This window comes from Saccoglossus kowalevskii, chromosome 4, assembly GCF_978046115.1.
Source record: "Saccoglossus kowalevskii chromosome 4, keSacKowa6.1, whole genome shotgun sequence".
NCBI lineage: Eukaryota > Metazoa > Hemichordata > Enteropneusta > Harrimaniidae > Saccoglossus > Saccoglossus kowalevskii.
In genome coordinates, this window is record NC_140644.1 from 9,359,472 (window position 1) to 9,380,640 (window position 21,169).

At 36.3% G+C, this 21,169-nt stretch overlaps 1 protein-coding gene and 1 long non-coding RNA gene across 2 annotated transcripts in view; one reads left to right on the forward strand and one right to left on the reverse strand.

Annotated features, from left to right (window-relative positions):
* The window catches only part of LOC100377670 (NACHT domain- and WD repeat-containing protein 1-like), a 32,572-nt gene extending 24,468 nt beyond the window's left edge, over positions 1-8,104 (reverse strand). Inside the window, exons 1-10 of the mRNA XM_085498223.1 lie at positions 7,899-8,104; positions 7,096-7,202; positions 6,786-6,988; positions 6,079-6,191; positions 5,758-5,957; positions 5,077-5,316; positions 4,776-4,987; positions 3,973-4,221; positions 3,273-3,485; positions 2,473-2,803 (exon numbers count right to left, since the gene is read on the reverse strand). Of these exons, the coding sequence (XP_085354349.1) occupies positions 2,473-2,803; positions 3,273-3,485; positions 3,973-4,221; positions 4,776-4,987; positions 5,077-5,316; positions 5,758-5,957; positions 6,079-6,191; positions 6,786-6,988; positions 7,096-7,202; positions 7,899-8,011 (1,981 nt within the window). The 5' untranslated portion in view covers positions 8,012-8,104. The remainder of the gene's footprint in view (positions 1-2,472; positions 2,804-3,272; positions 3,486-3,972; positions 4,222-4,775; positions 4,988-5,076; positions 5,317-5,757; positions 5,958-6,078; positions 6,192-6,785; positions 6,989-7,095; positions 7,203-7,898) is intronic.
* A 6,018-nt stretch (positions 8,105-14,122) lies between these two features.
* On the forward strand, positions 14,123-15,036 carry LOC146746601 (uncharacterized). Its single transcript, XR_014929150.1, has 2 exons — positions 14,123-14,373; positions 14,863-15,036. It is a non-coding gene; the product is annotated as an uncharacterized LOC146746601 (long non-coding RNA).
* Positions 15,037-21,169: the final 6,133 nt, after the last annotated feature.

Here is a 21,169-nt window from a genome sequence, read left to right on the forward strand (position 1 = left end):
CTCAAAACCGTGGCGAAATGAAACATTAAGCTCAGTGGTTAGTTTACGCATCTTTTAAATGTGTTTTGATTCACAGTGCATTCGGCAATCAACTGCAAGTCAGTTATGTGAATATGAATTGCATTCACTGGCAGCCGTACTAATGAACAAGTTGAAATCGCATTTAACGGTAGAAATATGATAATTCTTAAAACATCTACATTTCTATGAAAGGTCTCAGTACTCTATATTGTTTTAATTTGTATGTAGCTGTTGTTGTATTTTCTGATTTAGTAGTAAGTGCAATGTATATTTCATTAAATGAGTGAAACAAAGACGTGGAATTCATCACCTAAACTGAGTATAATAATTTGTCAAAATAGCAATAGAAAATAATATTTCTTTGGCATTACCCAATCTCATTTAATATACTTATTAGACAACAGAAAGACAGACAATATGCAGGGTTACATCCTTAAATGACGATTCACCGTGAATGGAAGGGGTTCACTGCCAAGTTGAAGCTCCTTGTGTTGGAGAGGTATAGGTACATTCTGCGCTACGGCGTTCTCATTTCAAACTGTTCAACCCCTCTTTTCAGTGTAATGTAGAACTATGTCTTATTATGACAACACATCTTCATCAAAATGTCGAAATTTGAATATCCATTTTAGTAAAATTTACCCAAAATGGAGCCTGAGTTTTAAGACCTTTTCTAATATAAATAAGAAGTGGAGTTTAGAACACCTATTAAAACATACCATCTTACATATTTCGACATTGATTTTGCAAATAAAACATTTGCTTGAATGGTATCATCACACTGCTGTCATTTGAAATAAAATTTGCACTCTGAGAGAATTTATAAAGCGTTATTAGTGTACTGGAAAATGCCATTCTCTGTAATAGCACGGACTGTGACAAAACGTGAAACCGTGAGTTCTATATAAGTTTGTTGAACGTAAATAATTCCATTACAGCATTAAAACATGAAACTTAGTGCTGATGGTCAATTCAAATAATGGGTCAAATATTTTTTTAGTCTATGAAGACGAATCATGTATATTTTATGTAATAGATTGAGAGTTTCCTGTCACCCAGATTATTTGGAAATCTGTTTTTCAAAGCTAAATTTAGATAGCACCGCAATTCTATTCAACCCACACATTTATAATTATAAGCAAACGCTGTTTTATTTTAGAATTATCTTGCGAGCATCATTGTTTGTTGTCATCAGAGTACTTCGCTAGGACCTACAGGACTCTATAGTAAACGTGTCGCTCTCCATGACCAACTTCTACAAAGTACCGAAAAATCTAATTGTTGAAAACATCACTACCGGTAAGTTGAAGATTATGAACTGGAACTCGAAGGCCTCAAAACACATTCTGTGCCCAGGAATATAACGGCACACGGCGTTTGAATCAGTCACAGTACCGACCGTTACATCGCGAGTCATCGAATAGTAGCACCGCAAACCAAGGGTCATTCAATAACCAAACACTCCCTTGCTCCCTTGCTCTGTCCGACTGTGTGCGACCCGAGTCCGCGACCCGAGTCCACGTCGCGAGCTCAGTTTCTATTTACGAAATACCAAATATATTGATACTAATGGGCCCGGCAACGTTAAATTATAATGTGCCACAACGCCATTGAACAATCAATACGTCACTTCCTGAGTCCTATTCGTGAGGTCGTATCTGTGAGGTTCTATTCGTGAGGTATATAGCGTGCGCATACATCAATTGATCCAGCTTGGCCTCAACGTTTCCAACAACACCATCCCAGTTTTGACTGACAAAGGTGGCGCTATTGCCGAGGTAGGTACCAAGAATTTTTAAACCTTTATTGTTCCACGCTATATTTAAAGGATTGTCAGTCCTATCTTTCCACTTGCCTACCCACAGTCCCTTTGATTTGCCATAGTTTATTCTAGAGTTACTCGCAGACTCGTACACACGCAACCAGTGTTCAAGCTTGTTAAAGTCATTGTTTTGGGTTAAAAAGAAACTAATGTCGTCTGCATAAGCAGATAGATTAACAGGTTTGTGAGTATACACCCCATGTATTTGACTTTCAGTTCTTACTTTGTGTAGAAGTGGTTCAATAGCCAGTGTATATAGCTGACCAGATAAGGAACAACCCTGACGAATACCACGTTGGAACAAGACTGGACTGGTTATAGTGTTATTAACACGAACAAGACTTTGCGTACTAGAGTAGATTAGTTGAATGTACTTACAAAATTGATCTCCATAGCCGAACGCTTCTAGGGTTTTGAAAAGGTAGTCGTGGTTGATGCGATCGAAAGCCTTTTCCTGGTCTAAGGCGACGATCCCAAGTGGCAATTGGTTGATATTACAGTAATCTATGACGTCACGCACCAGATGGATGTTGTCAAAAATCTGCCGCCCCGGAACACAGTAGGTTTGGTCGGGGTGAATTAGTTAGTTAGTTATTTAGTTATTTATTTTATTTTAGTTTTGGTCTTACCTGCCGTAATGTACCCCAGTGCCCGGCTAACCATAATCGAGCCGTGGTTCTTTTCAATTCGTTCAAACAGAGTAATAATGGCGTCACGGACAGTCTCCTGCAGAATAGTCTCATTCATATCACTATAGGAATACCACCGACACGATTCGACAAATGAGATCTTTAAAAATAATGGAATTGGACATCGCTGGCAGGTATTAACTAGCACTTGCATCTGATTGTCAGTCAACGTTTTGTTTTCATTGGAAAACCATTTCTGGATGATATCCTGCACATCTTGCTCAGCCAGTTCGGGTACTCCCACAAAGTTGTCACTAGAGGGCAGTATGGTCTGTAATAATAGGGGAAACCCAGATGTTATGTGCACTACTGTACATTACATGATTTGACGTAATGATAACGACTGAGTATTATAATTGTGTTGAAGCACTATATTAAAATAGTCTATATTAGCTGTAACTTTCCTAATTTGCAACTATCTGCTGTCCCGTGTGCTTACTCTGTCGCATCCCATCAAAGTGGGTATAGTTACGATCAAGAGAGCAAAGACATTTTCAGCCTATAATTACAAATTGTTCGTAAATTTTAGAAATATTAAAGATTGACAATCGACTAGCCTTTTTATATTTCACATTAACCTTTAATTTTTCATCCCCCAAATCGTGGACAATTGTCGCCCGCTTCCGCCATGTTCAACTATAATAACAAAGTCATGATTCACTAAAACGGAGATACTTCGTGACATCCGACACTGTTTCCCATGCTGTTTAATGTGATGTAATGTATTGTAATGTAATTACCTTTAATCTAGGATAATATTCGTACTTTTCTTCTGGTAAAGTCGACAATACTATCTTTACATTATTGGGTAAGTCTGTTGGTAACCATGCCAACTGTTGGGCCCCATCACCTGTATCTAATTGATCCAACGAATCCAGGAATATCACAAGTGGACGCTCCTCGCTAGCGTTCGTCAATTGTTCGCGAAGAGATCGAATTAACTGTTTAAGATCCTGTTTTGAAACAAGTATAAGTGGTTACGTGCTTATTGTGAAGAGAGATTTGACAACTATCATAGCAGTGTATACATCAATTTCAATTAAACACAAAATATTAATGTGTCTATTACCTATTGTTTTTATTTACATAAAGCTGAATTTATAAAAAAATGACAAATGGTACGAAAAAGCTAAATTTTTCAAATTCCATGATATATATTGATGATGTACTTTTCATCAGCAATCCTGAATTCAGTGGAAAATATTTTATATTTGCCTGTAATTTTTTTTGTTCATTAATTTATGGTGGGTTATTTCAATTTTACACGTGTCGGAAATTAACAGTATTAAAACATTTTCGCTCAATCAATAGCTATCAAGATACACGATATAGTATTATACATAATGTAGATCATAGTGTTTTCCGGGAAAACAAATGACAGCTTACAAATCAATATATTGCGTACTCAAATTGAGAGAAAAAAACATAAAATAATCTCACCTCTGGCACCCTATTGTCTAACTTGTATATGATGTTTATCTGTTTGACAAGACCGTAAAGTACACTTCTTATACTGGAGCTTGCAGAAGTCGTACCTAAGAATCTTATTACGATTGCGGTATTATCAGTCGTCCATTTCCGAGTCATCTTGGCTGCCATAGCAACGATGGACGTCTTACCGGAACCTGAGGGTCCATGTATAACCAAAGGCAGTTTGTGTGCACTGTTCTTTATATAACTTTCAATTATCTAATAAAAGATCAAGTACTAGTATTATAATTTATATACAACCTACGCAACCTAACCTCTGATGTGTTGTTAGCTATGATTGTATGGGTAGTGAACATCAATGTATGATAACAGTAATCGTTAAGCACTTTACAAGCAATATACACAGTAGCTGTGTGGGTACCATTGATTTGTTACACGGGTTGATAATCTATTTATTTTATTTCGTGTATTTACACCATTCGACCAAATTGAATAAGTAATATAACTTCTTCTAGTTCGACGAAATCGAACAAAGTTTCTCCTGGTAGGAGGGAGAGTTATTTCTCTCTCTAAGACATGGCGAGATCATGCCCAGTTCATCTACTGTCGCGTCCCGATGTCTTCTCTTCTTTTATTGACCTATTCACTTCTTTTTTATTATTTATTTATCTTTTTGTTGGGGTTTGTATACTCTAAACTAGAAAGGGCGCATGCGTAGTAATTTACGTATTTTGAGAATGGTGACAGTAACCAATAGTAGTGCTACACATTGGGGAATCCCACTTATAAAATATAATATATGCTATACATACTGAAAGAGTATCTTCCCGTCCTTGAAATGCTTCACATTTATTTTGACAAAAGGAGACGTGTTGAATAATGTCTTCGTACAACGGATCAAGCGAATCGAAGTGTACGCGTTCAGAAATAGCCTGTACCACTAACTCCTGCATTTGATGTTCGAAATCACTACAGAACTGCTGGATGTATTTTCTGTGGTCATTGACTGCTACAGGGTCAAATCCTACAGACAAAAAATAGTGAATAAACTAAGCGACAGACACACACACACGCGGAGACAAGCACAGACATGGACATAGCAACTGTATTTACCTTTTTTGCTCCATTTCAAATTGTACGTTTGTATGTTTCTATCTGGCAAAACGTTTGCAAGTTTGTTCTTCAGGGAATTTAACAAGACTGACGAATCGTCTTCCATAGTATCGACATGTCGGCTCAACTGGGGATTGTCTCTGTCCATAGTAATGTGATGGAATACACGGTGATACCATATAGTCGACTGTGCTGCGTCACTAGATTCCAGAATTCCGCGACAAATCTCGTTCTCCGTAACTGTAGAATATAAAACTTATAAACTAATATACATATGTCACTGTTAAAACACACAAGTGTTACACAAGAGTTCAATGAAAGTGTGTTATTAATGGGAAATCCGGTAAAACACCACTATTTCGTGATCACATTGGTGTCAATCAGCCCAACTGAAGCAAGTCTTTTGTACGAGAAAATATATTCAATTGAACAACAGCTCAACATTTTGCGTGTTTATAACTGCTCTAGGTCGTTGTCCCAGAATGCATTTCACTATACCCGGCCGAAGGCAGTCGTCAAATGAAAGTGTCTCCGTCGGGCTGTCACGTGACTAGGAATGCAATATTTCCGTAACTGTATTGTCTTTATTTACAGAAAAGCAGATCATATAAGGATAAGCAAACAAAACTCACGTAATGAATAGAGCGAACTGAAATACATTCACTCAGTACACACACCCACCAGAAAATCTGTATTTATCTTTGAGTGCACCATCAACGTTTCTCATAAATATTTGTCGTAATTTCTGCATCACATTCCACCATTGTGACTTCGCTTCTTCATTTCTCTTTTGATCCCCCGTTATAAAGTCTGGGATGATACGACTGACCGGCTGCATTACATACATTGACGGGACATGATTTGTATCTTTTTTGTACCATCTGCAAAAATTAGTACGTCATTAACCATGACATTTTTCCTGGTATACTATAACACATCGTTGACACTGGTACACGTAAATACCGGTAGAGTTTCTAAAATGAATACCTGAAACGTACGCACCTTTCTATGAGTGACCGTTCATCTTCATTCACTTTTATAACAACGTTGTCTAACTCGTCAATTGCTATCATTCGAGGCATCGGCCTATATCCATATTTGTGTGAAAGAAACGTCTGCGAAAACACGGTGGCAGATGGGATATTTTTTACCGAGAAATACACAGAATTTATAAATAATGTAATTAACTAATTGTTTCTGTTATTTATATTCCAACAAAAGCAGAATCATTCTTAAAGCGGGGGAGTTGTCACCTACGCATGCGTCACGTGGCCATAGATGGTCTTTGTTTTCAAATAAGCGCCTACCCATGAGCCTTTGCGTTCTTAGCGTGTGTTGTTATCATCGCTTGAAACTCAATTTCCGCGCGTGTGCAGGTGACGACCCTCCCGCTTTAAGTATGTTGTTAAAAACACAATTCACGACATCAGACGCAAATGGTTGCCGATATCTCGTCAGGTTCGGAGCGAGAATCAGTCACGAGACTTGGTTTTGCTTCTCAGATAGTCAGCGAATATTGACCCACACTCCTCCGTCACAGCGTTCACTGGTCCCTTGACCTATGTAACCGTGGTGTTTAATATACGCGATGACTGGAAAGAATAGAACGATTAAATGGGCAAACGTAAGTCTCGCGACTGTCTCACCCTCAACGAGATTTCGCCGGATATTCGCGTCTAAGTTCTATTTTCTCAGTGTGACCTACTTACCACAAAGTTTGGACCAGTAGACACCTTTTTGCAATCCAATACTTCTTTCAAACATAACTCAGTGGCCATGTGATCATCTGTAGCTTCGTCCCGTACTCCCCATCTCATGTCAACCACTTGGAATTCGTATCCTCGTTCCTGGCAAAAAGCCTTCAGTTTTGGGTAAACCTTTTCCATCAAAGCGTTGCGTTCGTGCTGAGTATCTGAAACATAAAGTATGACACAGAAAAAACTTATACATATATATACATATTTGTAGTGCATTAGTACCGACTATCCGTTGAATTTATAATAACAATCGGGCTCCCACCTGTAAATGTGGAACTTGTGAAGATGCGTACAATTTTTGCATTCGATGGACATGCTATTTCCATATCACCTGCTAAGATGGCGTCTAAGGTTTTCCTCTGTGCCTCACTGCAACGTAAGAAAGAACACGTGAATACCATACCTTTGTACAAAATCCACACATTAGTGCAATGACGCTGCGTCACATAGGACTAGTACGTCACAAAAACAGTGCAGTATATATATATATACATTAGCCCGTACAGCGTAATTTGCAATATATACTTATATTTCATCAAATCAACAAACGGATATGTTATACACGTACGAAACAAATTTCGATTACGAACATTGCTTATCAATGTCCGACATACAGCCTTTGTCATGTGTGTGACAACTTTTAGTGCGCCATCACAGTGATGTAAATATTCGACTTTCGTTTGCCACCTTGCATTCAAAAAATGTCAGTCAATGCAGTCTTTAGCCTTACACGTTCCGCTTGTATTTCAGATTCAGGTAAATATGCAGATATATGTGACTGGTGTACATAACTGGGCGTTTATTATATCTTGGATATGCTACGGGATATTCAACATGTAACGAATATTTGTGCAAATACTATCTTACGAGAATGCCTTACGATTATTGAACCCCACCAGATGTCAACACTGCGTACAGACTTACAGGTACTGCATGTGTGGTGAACACTCATGAACTGTTAGGTCACGGGCGACTACTCTCTATAACCCCATATCAAGGTTACGCAAGGGCACCCTCAATATGTCGATTAGCGTAACAACAGGAATACTAAGTGTATACACGTACCTAGGTACCGCTACATTATGCGTATATCCAGGATTAATTCTCTTCGGTGACAACGTCCCTCCCGGGCTACCGCCTAGCCGATCACCGACCTGATTACTCAAACCACAACCCATTGATGCGAGTTAATATCTTCTACGCACCGTGTGATCACATATTAAAAGCGGGGCACGGCGACACACACAACGCCGCCATGTTGAATTGCCGTAAGCTAGTGTGGTGAAATGAATGAATGAATTAATGGACGGTGTCCTTAACGACCGTTACCATAATAATAAACAACACTCGTTTCAATGAGATATACGTAGTATTGAACATCTGAGCGTATGTACGTGTCTACTTCATGATTTGGTTATTTATAGAGTGGGACAATTAAAGGAGGACGGGCTGTAGTCAATAATAGCCTAGAATAATATGTAATTCATATAATTGCAAACTCTTGGTAAACACTTATACTCTATGCTCTCTGGTGTCTCCACACAAACAAAAACAACTTAAGGTAGAGATGCAGGTTTGTTGGCACTTGGGAGTGAAATTTTCTTTTTGCTTTTTATTATCCAAACAGTCTTGGCTATAGACTGTTAAAATTTTGTAGAATTGTGAATAATGGAACATACTAAAAAAAACGATTTTAAAATATAGATAACAGGTGCAAACATTCTCTCTTTTGTATGCTTAGCAAGATTTAGCAAGGGTGTACATAAATAATAAAAAAGAAACATGGTGAAAAAAAGAAATGACTGAATATCCATATTATGCACTATATTTAACTTTTAACAAAGCGATAATACATTTAAATTTGGAACTGTTACAGCCATTTTTATTATGAGCATTAGCAAACTTCTTACTGAGTGAATTGTTATGCAAATTAGCAATTATCTCAGCTTCTTTTCAGTGCACATTCGAGAACTTTAAAAAAATAGCTCCTTTACACTTTGACCTTTTGTTTTGAAATTTTCACAAATGATTGACAATGTGTTTGTCTTCAAAACGCCGTCAAGGCATTGTTTTTAGTGTTACAACAGTGTTACAACAATCGTACAGACAACTAGCATGGGTGTTAATTTATGCATAAACTTGAAGTAGCGAAATTTGAGCTGCTGCTCTGCAAAATTGACAACTGGTAGACAGTTTTCAAGACGGCATTTTCTTCATAGTAAACAGATGTACCCATAAACCAATTTTGACAGGAAACAGAAGCATGGTTTAGAAGCTAATTTTTTTTAATCACTTTTGACCAAAAAAGTACATTTTTGTGCATATTTCAAACCACAGTGTTCATAGAACAAAAATACTAACAAAATTTTAAAATTCATACAATAAGCTTTCCGAAAATATATAGTGGTGTGGACACGGGAGGTCATCTTGGTTTCCTAATTAACTAATTAAAATACCTGTCAGGTAAACTGCATCTCTACCTTAAATATCGATTTAATTGCTGTACAACATGTTTGTGAAATAATAATCAGCGAACAAATGAAGGAAATGTAACAATAAATAATAGTTATACTAACAAATTCAGCTTCAATGGCGTCATTGCTTTGGTATTTGATAACTATTGATAAGAAGCTGATATGTTAGAGATAAGGACGGCGAGTTACGAAATTCAATTTTACCTAAAACATCTTGTTTGAAAAATGACCACACCCACTTTTGCAAAGCCACGCCCAAATTATAACAATTAACAGTTAACCGAACTTCTAGTGACGGTCAGCATAGATGTGTTTGATTGTTTAACTTTCATTGCTGCGTTCACAGTATATGATCTCGGGATCGGCACGTGCCGAAATTGTTAATTATTCGTGTTTGCAGAGATTACTGTGACAGCAGTTTGCGTTCACGTTTATAGTCGGGACCCACTTGGCTCGTGCCGAAATCACGCCCTCATTCTTCAATCCTTATTTGACATAAACATGGAAAACTATACGCACATGATGATAATAACAATTGCTATATTGAAATTATATCCATTTGTGGCTATGGTGTTTATTGCGAGTCATCGAGTACAAGAACGGCAAAGAAGATTCGAAAAATATTTTTTTTTTTACGTCGACAATGCAAGAAAAAAGGAAAAGAGCGGTTGCTGCATTACATAAATATGCGTCGATGGCGACGGTTTGCATTCATTTCATTCATGACAAAAACATTTGACCATATATAGCTGCACTTACCTCCAACCCCTTGTCATACTAGTATGAATCAGTATATGTTCTCTTGAAATTACCAATGAGGGCGTAATTTCTGTTCGTGCCGAGCGTTCAGGCACAACATCTCGCCTTGTAACTTCGAGATGAAAACTCCTATTTACGCGCTGAATGGTTTAAACAATGGGTGTTTATTTTGCGCGAGCGAACTGTTTTTTTTTCATAATTCATTTTTATGATATTCTTTTATTTGTCTGTTTTTAAAACACGTATTTCCAATAGTGAATAAACTCGTGACCTTTTTTTTAAACCGCAGATGATTAAATTTCAAACGAATTAGCTCACCGACTGTTTATTTACCGTGATTCGAAGTTAGTCGAAGTGGTTGAACATGAAATATGAGAAAACACCAGTTTTGTAACGAACAAATACAGTTTATAATTTACTGACACTAATGATTTTTGTAAAATTCATTGATATTATTCCCGATTTACCTATACAGTTCTATTTGTAAGAATATTCAAAAATGTTCTATTATGGCGGCCATTTTTAATCTCTTATAAACACGCCCGTGTAGTTTCAGAAGATAATCTACACTTCATCTGCAACGTGTCCGCTAAAAACGTTGTTGTTGTAGGTTCATTCGATTATCTAGAGTGTGTAATTCACTCGCTTGCTAGATATGAATTCAAGGCAAAGACATCGTGATCGCTTGTTTCGGTGGACAGTAAAACACGAACCGAATAATGAGCTTCATAGAACATTTCGTTATCCTTACCGAAATGGGACTAGTGTCATTCATGTTTGAGACAGGTTTCTGTGTCTGCGACATACTTCAGATGTGTCTCATACATGTTTCAGACACTTTAGCTACTATTTTAAAATTAATATAATTTCGGATGACTGCATGCGCATACATTTGGGACATGAGTGTTTTTGCTACAAAAACAAACATGGGCATGTTTGGAGCTTGACTGAAATATTTCATGTAAACATATCATAATATATATATATATAATGTAAACATGTTAAAGCACATTTCAAACATGAATACAATTAGTGGCCACAAAGAACAAAGACACTCTAACATCTATGTGAAGATTCAGCATTTATTCCCACATCTGTTCAAAAAGTTTTCAAATAAATCTCTTGACAAAACCCAATTACAATAACAAGTGCATTAATACAAATCATATTGACACATTGTAGATTGCATTCATCAAATAAATATAATAATTAGAACATAAAAGTGAGCACATGTTCATCAACAGAACGGTTTTTAACAAAAATTTGTGATTATACAAGGTACACTTGGCTGAAAGTATAGTTCATAGAACTTTATCCAAGATAAGAAGATTATTGTACCATGGATTAATCACGAAATTATGTGATACCCCGTCTTTTCTACAAGTGAGATTATTTGACGAGGCGTGTCGTGTCAAAAGACAAGCACAACGAATAAATCAACACATATGCAATGTAAATGCAACGATTTGTCTACAATCATTATGTAATCATACATATTTCCTTTGTTACGATATTGTGATTCTTGTAATCATGACGTATATTTTTTTTCTCCAACGAACTAGACGTTTTAACCCCACTGTACTGAACACTGACAATGCTGAAATACATGTACCTCTTGGTCAAGACTGGAATGCCGAGCTACAAACCCAATCCCTACTATCAATACGGTTAACTGGTTTGCACACTGTGATTGGAGATTTATTGGCCATTTAATTTTTTTGTGTTTAACCAGGTTCCTTGCCAATATTTTGCATGTTGTTATTTATAAAAAATTATACAAGGTAAACTATTCTGAAAGAGTTAATTCACCAAAAGTTATTGAAATTAACTGGCGTTAAATAAAATGCATGTTTTACTCTCATTGGCGAATCCAAAATTATTAAAAAATCACCTATCTTCAAAATAATATATCTAATGTGCATGACCAATGCAAACAACTCCCAGGTGAACACTTTGTTATATTTTTAGGAAGCAGAATAGATAGAGGTCCTAATAATATAGACGTACATATTCATTTTAAATGAAAGAGTTAATTCACCAAAAGTTATTGAAATTAACTGGCGTTAAGGTAGCTAGACTATTATTTGTGTTGAAAATTACGATTTTCACATTTATTTATTAATTGATGAAATGCACCATAAACTTTCATATGATAAAGATAATATAACATAGAATGTCATGTAAGTTGGTTAAAATATAGATTTTCTGAAGGGAAGCAAGGCAACCTCAGTAGTGTTTTCCAAAATCAACAACACAGGTTTAATCTGTGTGCCTATAAGTTTCAAAGATAAACTCAAGACAAAGCAATGTTAGGATGTGTTATCAGTAGCTATCTGACACACAATGAGTGTTTCCAAACATTTGAGTGGTTTGTCTCCGCCCCTGTTTGTTTAACAGATTAGTCATTTGCATATGAATGTGTCAGACACAAGGTCACACAGCCACTGGAAAAAAATCATTGATTTTGGTGTTTTCATATGCCGAATTTATCCAATTATAGCTATCCCATTCCTTTATTTTTTTGGTTTCCAATAGCCTTACACATTTGGATGTCCCTACACATGGTAAAACAGACCTTGGTGGGAAAACAAATTGATTGTGCCGATAAACAAGCTTGAAAATCTTTGCTGTTACTTCATGGACGTTTTCTAGGAGTTTATGTTTTTCAAAATACAAGGTCTTTAACAAACAATAACGTATACTTATTGTCGTCGGATTAACACCAAATTTTCACAGCTTTAAGGTGACAATGAGAGGAACTTGAATGTGTCCAGACAAACCATTTCATCGATTATTTACCAACGAGTTGTGGTTTGAGTTGGGGGCAATGCGACTAAAACAGTAATTGAAATTCAGGACACTATTTTTTAAAACGCGTTGCTTGAATAAAACTAACCAGACACATTCAATTTACCAGACTATTGAACAACTAGGAAAAGTGAAAAAAATACTTCTTATCGCCAGCATAAATGCGTAATTATTTTTTTTACAGAAAAAGTAATTTTTCACCTTTGATTGAGTAACGCGTCGTAGATTGCAGATACGGGCATGCAAAATACACTTGTGAAAAGCTTGAAGTCTGGCGATTCTAAAAATATATACTTTCCCGGGTCTATTTGTAGTCATTTAGCTACAATTAGAAGATGAAAACAAGTATGCAAATAATAGTCCCGCTACCTTAAATAAAATGCATGTTTTACTCTCATTGGCGAATCCAAAATTATTAAAAAATCACCTATCTTCAAAATAATATATCTAATGTGCATGACCAATGCAAACAACTCCCAGGTGAACACTTTGTTATATTTTTAGGACGCAGAATAGATAGAGGTCCTAATAATATAGACGTACATATTCATTTTAAATCAAAACAACGAAGATTGAAATATTCGAACCTCACATTTCATCACTTGTTTTTAGAATTAATGTTTTAGACAGCTCATTTCATTTTAACTGTGAATCCCTTCCTATCATGTTATCTAATTTTCATCAAGAAGCTCTTACCGCCGGCATCACGTGTATCAACGATCTTTCGAGTTTCAACGAGATTCGTTGTTGAGTTCCTCTATCAGTTTCTGGTAGCCGGCTGCTACATTAATTGATCAATTGAACCGGTGGTTGCAAACTAGTTGACATTTGTATAATGGCGGCCAAAGTCACATGACTGCTAAAGTTTGTTGATACACTCATGTGGTACAGATGCTACACACAAAAATATGTTCCAGACCGCCAAAAAGTTGTGCAATTGCGAACTTGTGGCTTTTACAAAATCAAAGAATGTAGCCGAACCACAATATCCCATGTAATTATACATACACGAATAAACATGCATGCAGATACACAAATCCACACATGACATTGAATTCGAAATGGTATTTGCAGTGAATGAATCAGAGAACTTTCTAATTCATGATACCATCATACTTTGTACGTATTATTCCTAGATATTTATATGCGCTAAATTTATTTTTGTCAATGTCAATCTGATTAAAATCTGATGTAGTGTACGGCTTTTGAATATAAACTTATTTTAATTTTATTTTGTATTACTTTTGTTATTAATGCCCTTTTATCTCATTATTTTACTTTGATTTTGATTTTGTGATTTTTTTTAATTCCGCCCTACCTACATCTGATCCGACGCCTATGTAACGAGATTTCAACGAGACCCACTATCGACGATTTTAGTCAACGAATCACATACCTCCTTCTATAGCGCACATGATGACGTCACCGGGTGGCAAACACACTCAAATAAAATGGCGGATTATACCGACGTTAGCGACCGTGAATAACACGGCTTTTCGGTAAGTTTATCATTGTCAATTGCAACGAAAGTCATTTTTATGTTAATATTGTGACTCGAATGGTTCGACTTTAGATCGTTATTCCGCATAGTTATTCTGGGAGTGTTGATTTTGTTTCCACCGGTTCGACCGAACACCAGTGTCTTTTTCCAGTCGCCTGCCCTGGAGACGGGTGATGTTTTGTTGGCGATCGGGCCAAAATCGTCTACGGTATTGAAGCTGTAAATATTCATCAAATTGTATCAACATTTTGTACATTATACAATAACTCTTTATTAAAGTAATTGAGCTGATTTGGACTGGAATAAAATATTTTTTATTTGGAACACATCGCAATTGATCAGGAAATATTTGTTTGCTCCAATTTTCTGCGTCGATGCCGTGGGCCGGTGACCGTTATACAATTTAAAATCAGTTTGCATTGTTTACTATAGCTGTTTACAGTGTTCTAATCATTACGATTTACTTATTTTTTTGCTTCCATTCTAGATAATTATGCTCAGTGATGTAAAATTGAAGCGATGACTGAATGAACGAACCTTGGCTGGCGAAGATGTATCTGGAAGTGTACACATTTGTTGGAAGTGAAAAAAATATTCAATGTAATAACAAAAATTGTAAAATGCTGTGGAATTTCTTTTGCAAATAAAAATATACTAACAATTTTCTATTAATGGTTTATTCAAGTGGGCAAAATATAATGTACAGAAAGATTGCCCGTATACACTGAAAAGTAAGCAACCGACAGCCTGTATAAAAGGGGGGCTGTGATTGGCTGTTACTTACGCGAGATTTGAACGGGACTTACATAGGCGTCGGATCAGATGTAGGTAGGGCGGAATTAAAAAAAAAAATCTCAAAATCAAAGTAAAATAATAAAATAAAAGGGCATCAATAACAAATATAATAAAAAATAAAATTAAAATAAGTTTATAGCCAAAATAATTAAAGCCCGTACACTACATCAGATTTTAATCAGATTGTGTCAATGTCTGCTTTTTACGAGATTTTCCTTTTTAATCATTGTGAATTTAAATCTTGTTTTAGTATGGTGGTTGTTCATCTGAAAACACAATATTTGTTGATGGGTGAGCAGTAAAACCAATTGGAGTTGCAAACTGTCTGTCTGGTCCGACAAATAACATCTGCAAAATGATAAATATATAATATTACATTTCTATAACATATCCATGATGGACATTAATCCACATACACGTGTAAATATAGTGTGCTTACTTGGTGTTTTAAATCATGTCTTGTCTCATTACATTCTCTTATAATACCAAATCTAGTTGTTGCTATAGATGGAAAACACGACATCATTATTTTCATGTGCGTGTGTAATATTAATACTGCTTCCATTGTTGAATGGTTTATCTTTGTTTTACATTTTCAAGTCTGATGAGTCGGATATAATTAGTAGTAGTAGTAGTGATTTTTGAATCGCAGTTGGACAAACACAATAACGTTTACAAATACGATGAAGGGAAATCAATAACGTTAAGCTATGGGACCATGCAGGTAGGCCGGTCACACCGGTTCTCACCACAAGGGGTTCCGATCCCCCTACCCGTCCACACAGTAGAAATAAAACACACGACATTGAATGAAACTACTACGTAATACATATATTGAAGACAGACTTTTAATAAACCGAGAAGACAAAGAAAAGGATCGGGAAACCGACCAAAACTTGAAGTGAAAATCAACGTGATATACATAAAGTATGTCACCCAACGAAGCTGACTTTAAGTCGGGTACACCAGCACCTATGGGTCTTCTCAACTGTGACCACCTTACCCGTGAAAATAATACCAATACAACAGACTGATCCAGGAATATAAATAAAGATGGGACATTAACGTGTAGCAGACTACAAGCGTACTTCTAAGCAAGCAGCAAGCTCTTTATTATGCACAGTACATAGCGCATCGTATATAGTCCACTTATTGAAAAAATAACTGTAATTTTGAAAAAGTAAAATTCGGCTTTTAACCTTGAAATGAAGCGCTGCTTAAAGATTTCAAGTGGTTCGATCACGCCTATTTCTTGGCGTTTGTTGCGCCTACTGATGTGGATCGAAATCTTAGCAGTACAGGCAATATAACTAAATAATTTACGTGCTTGACGAAATACGAATAAACGAGATCTACCAGGAGGCAATAAAATAAACCACCACACAGGAATGTCAGCATCGGATACAACAAGATTTTTTATTATTGTTTTGATACATTTGTACAGTGGAACAATAACAGGACAATCAAGAAATATATGACGTAAGGAGTCGTTGTCCCCGCAAAGTGGGCACGTGTTTGATTGCGAAAAATTGGCATGAACCAGAAATCTGCCAGTAGTGTATGCTCCATGTATAATGCGCCACTGTCCCCTTCTAACTTAGTAACCGGGGAAGCATAGCAAGCTTTGAAGTTCGGTTTATCTACGTCCGAGAGATTCAAGATTTCCCGCCACACTGTGTCACATTTATCCGGATGCCGTTTAATATGAAGCAATGTAATCATGTATTTATACACTGGCCCTTTTTCTAGTTTATATAGGGGCAAGTTTATTTCATAAGAATGATGAAGTTGGTAGTAGTCCTTCCAGGGTTGGGGTGATTTAATCTCGTTACTATTTAGGTAAGTGTTGATTGTTACTTTCCATTTCTCAGGAATACTTTGATGTAATGATTTTAAATGGAGATGTAGTGTGCGTTCCGATCGGATATTAACTTTGTTGTATATCTCCGTACTCGAAGACCATGCTTTACTCTGTTTATCGACTAGGTCGTGTATCTTGGTGATCCCGGCGGCCGCCGGGAGAAATGTCATCAAAAAGTCTCATTGAAGGTAAAAAGATAAAGTAAAGGATTATTAAAAAGTGGCTCATTAAGGAGACTGACCGGATTAGTATCATTGATTTTACGCCTTTTTGCAAGCGAATCCCAGCAGTGTAACAGTCCAGCGTAAACTCTAGGTAAGTTTGGAAGTGGTAATGTTATATTATTTTCATGCAGACGCTTGGTGAGCATCAAATTGCCTACTTTACTGAAATAGTAATCTGTGGATTTGAAACTGGGATGATCATAATCACTATACAAATATCTTTGAATATATTGAACAAGATTAGCATTAATACGTGATTGTAGGTGAATCAAATTGTGTCCTCCGTCCTCAAGTGGCAGGTAGAGCGTCTCAGCAGTTATCCAGTGACGACCTTGCCACAGGAACTCAATAAATAATGACTGGATATAACTTATTGTTTCAGAGGGAGGAGCAAGACTGATGAGCCGGTGTAAAAGTTGTGATGAAACAAGTTGATTTACGACGAGAACACGCCCTCTATAGGACATTCCTGCGGCGAATTTAGACCAGAAGGCGATTTTGCCTTCAACTTTTGTACTAGTTCTGGCCAGTTTTTCAAGTTGTCCTCGTATGATTTCGTATTACCCAGATATAAGCCAAGCTATTTTAGTCCCACATTATTCCATTTAATACCTAGTGGTGACTCGTTACGATTGCTCCACCCGCCAGCCCAAAGTCCTTCGTATTTTTCGTAATTTATTCTTGCATTAGATGCTTGTTCATAGACACGAAGCCAATATGCGAGCTTATTGAAATCCTGATCACGTGTCATAAGGAATTCAACATCGTCAGCGTAGGCGGTTAATTTGCATCGGTATTTGAAGGCCGAGAATACCATCGTCATTTCGAATTTTGTCTAGAAGGGGTTCAATCGCTAAGACATAAAGTTGAGATGACAGTGAACAGCCTTGTCTAATCCCTCTGGAAAACATAACAGGAGACGTGAGCATTTACGACATATTTATTCACTTTTTCTAACTTTTAACGATGGGTCTCGATAATATACCAACATAGGTCAGATTTCCATGTAAATATGCTAACTTTGCAACCACTTTTCACTATTTTGTAAGCAGTTTGTTTATCATTTCACGCACTTATAGTGGTATAATCTGCTAATATAAGGGGCTTTTCCAACACATTTGCTATTTTTTTCTATATTTTTAACTGCGGGGTCGATATTACAATGACTAAGGTAAAATATATTAGCATACCCACCTACTTTTCTAATGCTTTTTCTATCTTTTTAGGCTGTTTTAGAACATGTTACGATCAGATGATAAGGTACTATGCTAATATCTCGTATACTTTCACTTGCATTTTATTCACTTTTCGTACTTTATAATTTCAAGGTTAGATATGACAACAACTTAGTTCAAAAATACAAGCAAATCTACCAACTTTGCACTCACTTTGCACAGCTTTGCACGCCATTTTAATAGCTTACATCCATAATAGCCGACCGCAAATGGCAGTTGTGTATTGAAAATACGTGCAAATTTTAAAACATGCTATAAACTTAAAATATCAAAATAACCAGCACGACTTTCTACTAAGAAGGTGTTACATTACAATAATAAAAATACCAACAAATGGTTATGTCTTTCCATGTTTGTGTCGGAACCAAATAAAAGTATTTCACCAGCTTGTTTGCTCAAATAGTCTCCCATGCAATTACTAGCCACGCCCGATTGATCTTAACTTTTGTGATAGGTCCATCACATGACCACTCGACTATTAGGATCAGTTGAATTTAATTCGAATTGGCGGCCATTTAATGTTTGGAAGTGTTTCGAAATTGCATTCATTTGCACTTATGTCTTTCGTAAGTTGACCTATGACCTCACCATGCTTCGTCAATCAGTACGATAAATAAAGGCCATGTTTGAATACATTATATTACATATATTTTATAGCTCCCATGTCAAATAATTAAAAGTAAATTGGATGACGTTAGTGGGTTGTTTGGGTCATACCGTCCTGTAATGGAATGACAAGATCGCTTGGCCAAGTGAATAATTGAAATGCTCAAAACTGTTTGAATACATTGTTTTAAATATATTTTATAGCCCCCATGTCAAATCAAGTAAATAGAGCGACGTTATTGGGTGTTTTGGGTCATACCATCCTGTAATGGAATGAAGAGCGACTCGTCTATAATGGAATGAAAAAAAATGCTTGGCCAATTAAATTGAAATGTTCAAACGATATCAAGGCATTGTATTTTATATATTTTATCGCTTTCATGTCAAATAAATGAAATACATAGTCGTCAGTAATCGTTTATGCCACGACATGGGCGCATTTTACTCCGCCCTCTAACAGTGTGAGTGCGTATGGTGCCAGGGAAGATTGTGTAAATGAATAGTGTATCGACCAAGGCTGTCGCTTTTACAAAAAACGGCATTCGATCGAGCAAATCCATTCGTAATAGTAGTTATAAATAAATAAACGCTGCTCGGACTGATAAGTATGATATATTGAAGATAATATTTGGTAATCGTAGTCCTAAATAACTATTAAAAATAGCTAGACGTTTCGAGCAATGGCTCTTCATCGATAGCAACACTTGCTTCTATGCTATCGATGAAGAGCCATTGCTCGAAACGTCTAGCTATTTTTAATAGTTATTTAGGACTACGATTACCAAATATTATCTTCAAAATCCATTCGTAACGGTTCGTAAAGTCGCTAAACGTTATATGGTGTATCCAGCAATGGTCTCGCTGAATTGATCACATGACATTGTCACCTGATCGCTAAGACCGCTCTCCAATGGAACGAACGCGCTCTAATGGAATGGCTCGAGCTAGGTCTCTCTCGCAGAATCCGGTAAATGTATACGTAAAAAAGAAAATTACAAATCGACATGCAATTTATATATTTGTAATTTCTCCCCACTTAAAAATAGATGTACATTTGCAATTTTAATTTTCCTTTTGAAAATGGATTTTAAATTGTTGTTATTGGCAATAATTTATCCATATAATTAGCTCATTTTATATGGACATTTATACTTTTTGTTGTATCCTGATTTGGGAATCTATAAATGTATGTTAGTATATGTGGTGTATCTCCATTAAATAACATTCTGTTATTTCAAGTTCAGAAGATCTTGGCATTTGAATGGTCTGTGAAATAGTAACGAGTATTATTAAAGCGGGGAGTCGTCACCTGCGCATGCGTCAGATGGCCATAGCGTGTCATTGTTTACAAACAAGCGTCTACCCATGAGCCTTTGCGTTTTTAGCGTACGTTGTTATCGTCGCTTAGAACTCAATTCCCGCGCATGCGCAGGTGATGAACCCTCCATTTTAAGTTATTTCACACTGCTATATATCACCTACTCACTAATTACACCTGTAAGATTCGCTCATGGTTTTATATTCCCTGTGATATGTGTTTCAAGAATAGAATAAGTTTTCAAAGACCTTCATATCATTAGCACCAAAGATGTATCCAGGTTCTGTACCGTATTGATATGAATATCTGTGCAGTAAAAATATGAATATTTATATTATATTATGCCCATCTTGATACTAGATATGATTAATTGAAGAATAGACTAATGTACTAATATAAATGTTCCAATTGACTTATATCTCCAAGTTCTATAACGGGATTGATATCGCTCTCCAGCAGAGAGAACGTTTTATATCAGTATACGCACGCCGACTTCCTAGCGTGCCGTCGTGCCAGGAATATATGTACATTTCCAGGCGAATTGTATGACTGCCCGACAATCACTGGCAACAAGCAAAATACGATCAGTCGGTGTAGACACAATAGGTATGACAGACATAATTAAATATCTTCACATTGAAATTTTACTCTAACTGCATGAAATTGAATTTTTTTAATAATCGCAAAGATTTTAGAAATATTCAAATATTCTCTTCCTTTTGAAGCCACCCACCTATGATATTTTTGTTATAAGT